General features: G+C 35.0%; 1 protein-coding gene across 1 annotated transcript; it reads left to right on the top strand.

Annotated features, from left to right (window-relative positions):
* The first annotated feature begins 3161 nt into the window (after nt 1–3161).
* LOC143541764 (BTB/POZ domain and ankyrin repeat-containing protein NPR1-like) lies at nt 3162–6290 on the top strand. Its single transcript, XM_077034498.1, has 4 exons — nt 3162–3722; nt 4476–5223; nt 5305–5505; nt 6006–6290. Exons 1-4 carry the CDS (start codon nt 3162–3164, stop codon nt 6260–6262), a joined length of 1767 nt encoding a protein of 588 aa, XP_076890613.1. The 3' UTR covers nt 6263–6290.
* The last annotated feature ends 419 nt before the right edge of the window (nt 6291–6709 follow it).

The raw sequence follows: 6709 nt of genomic DNA, 5'->3' as shown, positions 1-6709 counted from the left end.
ATTACAGAGTATTCAGCTATTAAGCAATACATTCCATTTCCTTACTCTCATATCATTATCTTCTCCTACAAACACTTATTCTCACACCGGAGGGTTACCCCAAAGAGGACCCCTCTGTCCCTTTCTGAGGGGTAAGTTTACGGTGCTGTTCATTTTGTAGGTGGAAGAATCCAGATCCAAGAGAACCATCGGTGAAATAGCGTAATCACACCCGAGGAAAGTAGATCGTCTACCAGTGAGTCGATCCACGTTTCTTCACTACTCCATAAAAATTTACAAACGCTCGACTCGTTACAGTATAAGCTGACTAACATGTTTTGACGATTTGATAAGGTAAGAATGATGTAATAGGATGTTGAAAGTGACTAGCTTGTATATATTAACATATACACAATATAATATTGTGGAAGAATATAATAATATATCATGAAAAGATTGATATTATACACTTCTCCCATATTTTTATGACAACTTTGTTAAATTAATTGTATATGTTGGACTGTTGGTATAGTGTAAATTGGTATAGGAACGTGTTAAACATAAGTATATAAGTACATAGCTATATTATCTTTTCATAATTCACATATTGTGTTTATGGGGTTTGAAACAACAACTTGAGCTCGATTTAGTTTAAGGTTGCATCATCCCGGGGTATTAGCACTAGTTATTAAAATAAAAATAAAACTTTTACAATCAAATTGTTAAATACTTAAAGTTTATGGCATTAAGGAATGCTAAAAGCACATCAATTTAATATCAAACACTAGTGGTTATGCTTATGAATTATGATGTTGTTTTTCATGTTTTGGACTTTGGGCTTCTCTCTGGTTAAGTGGGCCATGAAGCCTCGCTTTCTGTTCAAGTTTGTCTATCGGCCTGGTTTGCTTCAGCCCGTTAGAGTGTTCTCAAATCTCAACTTCTCATGCTATGTTTTTTTATGATAAAATCAAGCACCGCATTATCTAACAAGGAAGAATGAAGTATATAAAACCTGTTTGAGTTAATTATTAAGTGGTTCATATAGTTTGATAAAATAACAATTTTCTGTTCTAACTTAAAAAAAAATTAGCAAGTTTATAACATGTAGGTTTCAAATTGTAACATGTTTATTTTCTAATAGTAACTCCGGTCAAAAGTTTTATTATATTTTATGAAATATGGAAAATATAAATGCTGATTGAGTTAACTATTCAATGGTCCATGTAATTTGATAAAAATAGCAAGTTTAGTACATGTTGTCAAATCGTAACATGTTTATTTTCTAATAGTAACTTCTGCCAAAAGTTCTATCATAATGTACAAAGTAATTTAATTTGAGCACTTTTAAAACTTAGTTTATTTTACAAAATTACCCTTTTAGAAAATGGTAAAATTTTCATATCGTAAAACCTAACACAATTTCTTTACATATGTTAGTGTTATATGTTTCAAGTTGATAACTAGATATATCAAATGTGTTATTTCTTAAAATGAAAATATAAAAATCAACCAATATACTCTCTCTTTTTTCTCACAAAGTTTCTCTTTTTTCTCACAAAAGTTTCTTTAACAATTTTTGACAAAATATATGTGTTAATTATAATATGGCTCTATAAATAAAATTGTGAATTCAACTCAAAACTTTTAAACTATCTTCAACTTTATAAACTCATATGCTGTTTAGTTATTAGAGAAATAGTAATAGACTAATAGGCATACTTTTTACCTTAAGCTAGAGTTTAAGAGAATTTTGGTTTTCAATCTGGTACGATGCAAAAGAGCTAAAACGAAACCACTTGTTTTTATTAATAATCCTAACTCGTTAGCTTTCATACACGCATACATAAAACCAATGTCTAAATCACCACAACTTCTTTGTTACTTAAACACAATACGTAAACTTTGAACCAATACTAATCCAAATCAATTTGTGAAAGTGAATATTTTTTTATTGGCATTTGTCAAAGTTTTTAGTTTTTTTTCCCTTTCTATGAACAACTATACTGATCAAGGAAATGAACAATTCCTAAACGGTATCTAAATGAATACAAAAAATGTGAAAGCAAAAAAATAACATTTGCTGGTTAGAATGTTAAAAACCTCATAACCCGTCTTTTGCAAGGGTTCAAATGAGTCGAGCTGTTCGAGAGCTATTTGATAATATAAGGCTTAAAATGAGTCAAGCCTTATCAAGCTTGAGCCAAGCACGAACCTCAAATAAAGCTTGTTTAGATGCCGAGCCTTAACGTGCCTGGTTTATTTTTCAGTTTTAACGATATTTGAATTTCTACATATTAATTTCACGCTCCACAGCCAAACTAGAGCTGAGCTTTGGCTCGTTTAAGGTTCTACACATGAGCTCGAGCCGAGCTTAGGCTCGTTTAAGACTTTTCTCAACATATAAAAAGAATAAAAAAAACACCAATAAACTAATTAACAAATAATAAACTCGCCGTGAACGAGTCAAGCCCGACCTCGAAAAACAACTCATAATCCTACCTCAAGCTTTTGAAAAAGAGCTCGAAACGCGCCGAGCTTGAGCTTATGTAAGTCAAAACGAGCCGAGCTCGATCGTATCAGAACCTTGACCTTGTTGTCCGACCATGTCCCACACCCACCTTTTTTTGAACGGCCAACAAACAGAATATTGCCTAGGAACACCATAAGAGGTGACCCAACGGCAAAAGGTCACCGCCACCTAGCCCAACCCGGCCATATGAGCCCTTAAGCGCCTTAAATTGTCTCTAGTTATCGAAAAACCCACACGCCCGCCCGCATACCCACCGACGGTAAAACCTAACCCCCTCATGATCAAACCAGAAATCACAAAAATCTCAGCTTTGTTTCATCGAGCCACTCGTGCCCGAACCGAACCCGATTTTCCATTGAGAACAAGGGTCCCACACCTATCTTAAACAACAAGGAACAAAACACTTGACAATTATTTGGCACTCACTCTATTTCTAGTTCTTCAAAATCTCTGTCTTTTGCACAAATTAGCTTTCATCAACCGTCATCATCTCTCTGACTTCATCCTCATCATCATCACAGATATTAATTATTCAACATATGCTGATTACACACCCACCTCACATCTTCATAACTAACCCCAGTTGACCCATCAAGATTCAATCCCAATTCAAAACCCACCTCAAATTCCACCATTAAACCTCAATTCCTTAATGGGTTCCAGTTCTTTTCACCAATTAACCACAACCCACCACCCGATACCCGAATTACGATCTGGGTTATCCGATTCAACCGATGTATTAAGCGAAATTAGCGGCATTGAACGAATTGAAAGAATTGAACCACCTGTTTCACCTTATGAGATCACAGCACTCAACCGGTTATCCGAAACCCTAGAATTGATGCTACTAGAACCCTCAAATTCATTCTCAGATGCCCAGATTGTGCTTTCAGGTGGCCGGGAAGTACCCGTGCACCGCTGTATTTTGTCGAAAAGGAGTCCTTTTTTTAAGAATAAGTTTTGTGAGAAGGATTGTGATGTGAGGTTGGAGATGAAGGAGTTGGCTAGTGAGTGTGAGCTCGGGTTTGATTCGGTTATGTGTGTGTTGAATTATTTTTATAGTGGGAAGATTAAGGGGTTGAATAAGGAGGTGTGTGTTTGTGTTGATGAGGAGTGTTTGCATGAGGCGTGTCGGCCCGCGGTCGATTTTATGGTGGAGGTGGTGTATGCTTTTCATGTGTTTCAGGTTGCAGAAATGGTGGCACTTTGGCAGGTGATTTTTGAGATTTATGGTTTTTGTGATATGCTGATATGTAGTTGTAATAACTTAAATTTTGATAGTGAATAAGCAATTAATCAAGTGTAGTTAATATGGTGCAATGTAGAGTGTTTGAGGTAGTGCTATTAGCTTAAGTCACTTTCAAAAAGCATAAAGATTGCTTTTTGAACTAAATTAATGAAACAAGAACACTAACCCGTTTGGTAGGATTGCAAATCGCATCTACCCGCTTGAGTTCTTGTTAAAAGTTTAATTTTTTTTTATTTCTAAAGATTACTTTTTTTAATCAAAATCAAGAAACAAGAACACTAAGCTGTTTCGTAGCATTGCAAATGGCATCTATCGGTTTGAGTTCTGGAAAAAAGTTTAAATCTTTTTACTTTTAAAGATTACATTTTTTTTCAAAATCAAGAAACAAGAACACTAACCTTTTTAGTAGCATGCCAATGGCATCCATTGGTTTGAGTTACTGAAAAAAGTTATCTTTTTATTTCTAAAGATTACCTTTTTTAATCAAAATCAAGAAACAAGAATGCTAAGTCGTCCAATAGCATTGCAAATCGCATCTACTGGTTTGAGTTCTTGTTAAAACTTTATATATTTATTTTTTATTTTTAAAGATTACTTTTTATATCGAAGTAAAGAAACAAGAAAACTAATCCGTTTAGTAGCATTGCAAATCACATCTACACATTTGAGTACCTGAAAAAGGTTTAAATTTTTTAATTTCTTTTTGACGTTTTGTAGAGGCGTTTGCTAGATATTCTTGATAAGGCATCAGCAGATGACATTCTAGTGGTTCTATCAATTGCAAACATATGTGGGAAATCATGTGAGGAACTTTATTCTAAATGCATCGACAATTTAGTAAAATCGGATGTTGACTTTGTAACTCTCGATAAGGCTTTACCGGAGCATATAGTCAAACAAATTGTTGACTCCCGTTTTGACCTCGGTTTGGACAAGCCTGGAAGCAGTAGCTTTCCCAACAAACACATAAAGCGGGTCCACCGAGCTCTTGATTCAGACGATGTTGAATTAGTCACTATGTTACTAAGAGAAGGTCATGCTACATTAGACGGTTCTTGTGCTTTACATTATGCTGTTGCGTATGCAGATACTAAAACAACAACCGAGTTACTTGATTTAGCACTTGCAGATGTGAATCATAAAAACTCGAGGGGTTTCACGGTTCTTCATGTTGCTGCTATGAGAAAAGAACCGAGTATTATTGTTTCACTTCTTACTAAAGGAGCTCGGCCCGCTGATCTCACCCCTGATGGGAGAAAAGCGCTTCAGATATCAAAAAGGTTGACCCGAGCTGTTGACTATTACAAGTCAAATGAGGACGGTAAAGAGTCAACGAAAGGTCGTTTGTGCATCGAGATATTGGAACAAGCCGAAAGAAGAAACCCGTTGTTAGGTGAAGCTTCTGCTTCTCTTGCAATGGCCGGAGATGACTTGCGTGGAAAGTTGTTGTATCTTGAAAATAGAGGTAATGAGTTCGGCCCCAAACAGAAGTTTGACTTTCAAAAGTTTACGATTGTTTTTTTTATACTAGTTTTGTATATTTCAGTTGCGCTTGCTAGTCTTTTGTTTCCGATGGAAGCTAAGGTTGCAATGGAGATTGCTCAAGTTGAAGGGACTTCTGAATTCACATTAGAAAGTGTGTACTCTCAGAATTTGGCTAATGCACAAAGAACGGTTGATTTAAATGATGCACCTTTCTTGATCAAAGAAGAGCATCTGGCTCGGTTAAAAGCACTCTCTAAAACAGGTAAAGTTTCTTCCTTTTTATCGTTATACGCGTTTTTCTTGCTAAATAGTGCAGACGTTCGCCCAAGATTCTGAAAAAAATTTAAATTTTTAACAAGAGATTAGCGATTTCTATCTGTTTACCTGAAATGGTTAGATGGGCCCACTTGGGTTTTATTTTATCTTTAACGGGTCAAGTGGGAAATGGGTAAAGTTTGAAAATTTAACTGAAAATGATAAGGTTCGGATGTGTCGATTAGTTGCAACTTTATTTACATGCTTACAAACCATCCAAATTGTTTTATTAAGAATTTTTATTATGATATTAATAATATAACTTTTGTAACCGTAATTATGACATTAGTTATCCAATATGTAATGAAAGTAAGTGTTGGCAGGTCAACCTGGCCCGTTTGAATAGTTATTCTAAATGTCCAACCGGGCGACATTTGCCCACCTCTACGTTGGATAATTTTTTGTTATTGCTTTTAAATCTGTGCCTTTGCATTGTGACATGAACAGTGGAACTTGGGAAACGTTTCTTCCCTCGATGTTCAGAAGTACTAAATAAGATAATCGACTCAGAACGGCATAATGAGAATAACACCCCAGAAGAGCCGGAATCAAAGAAGCAAAAGTACTTGCAAGTTCAAGAAACTCTAAACAAAGCTTTCAATGAAGACAAAGAAGAGTTTGATAAGTACGCCATCTCTTCTTCATCTTCATCCACATCCGGTGTATTAAATCCACAAACTGTTCCATTTATGTTCCAGAAATAGTAGCCGCTTTACGATACATGTGTACTATTGTATATGTTATCACAGGTTAAAGGATTTTTTTTTTTTTAAATTTTGTAACACAGGACATGATAGTATGTAAAAACTTGTGCTTATAGTTTTTTTTTATTAATAAATAAGAGTTTAATAGTATGTAAGCTTGTTGCAAGTTATTGTATATTTGTATGGGTCCTAACTCCTGCCATTGACAATGATGCATATTGCATAATATCAAATGGGCTACAATATTAACTTTCCAGATATGGAAGCTTAAAGCATGGCCTACTGTCTCTAACCAGTGTCTTTTTTCTTTTAATATATATATTTTAAATCAAATTGAGTGCTTCTGATTGGTTACAAGACACGGATAATGCATAATCTTTCACTAAAAAAATAGACTAATAAAACTGAGGCATGGCCCATTTTCCAGATCTAATCTAGCCCAAATAT

This window comes from Bidens hawaiensis, unplaced genomic scaffold (assembly GCF_021521415.1).
Source record: "Bidens hawaiensis isolate Kalapana, Puna unplaced genomic scaffold, B.hawaiensis_p1.1 tig00012646_1, whole genome shotgun sequence".
In the NCBI taxonomy this organism is placed as follows: domain Eukaryota; kingdom Viridiplantae; phylum Streptophyta; class Magnoliopsida; order Asterales; family Asteraceae; genus Bidens; species Bidens hawaiensis.
The sequence above is the reverse complement of the archived record's forward strand: the minus strand, read 5'-3'. Positions and strand labels throughout refer to the sequence as shown.

Coding starts and splice junctions, on each gene's coding strand:
- LOC143541764 (XM_077034498.1), top strand. CDS start 3,162: ATGGGTTCCAGTTCTTTTCACCAATTAACCACAACCCACCACCCGATA. Junction 3,723..4,475: donor AAATGGTGGCACTTTGGCAG/GTGATTTTTGAG, acceptor GACGTTTTGTAG/AGGCGTTTGCTAGATATTCT. Junction 5,506..6,005: donor AAAAGCACTCTCTAAAACAG/GTAAAGTTTCTT, acceptor TGACATGAACAG/TGGAACTTGGGAAACGTTTC.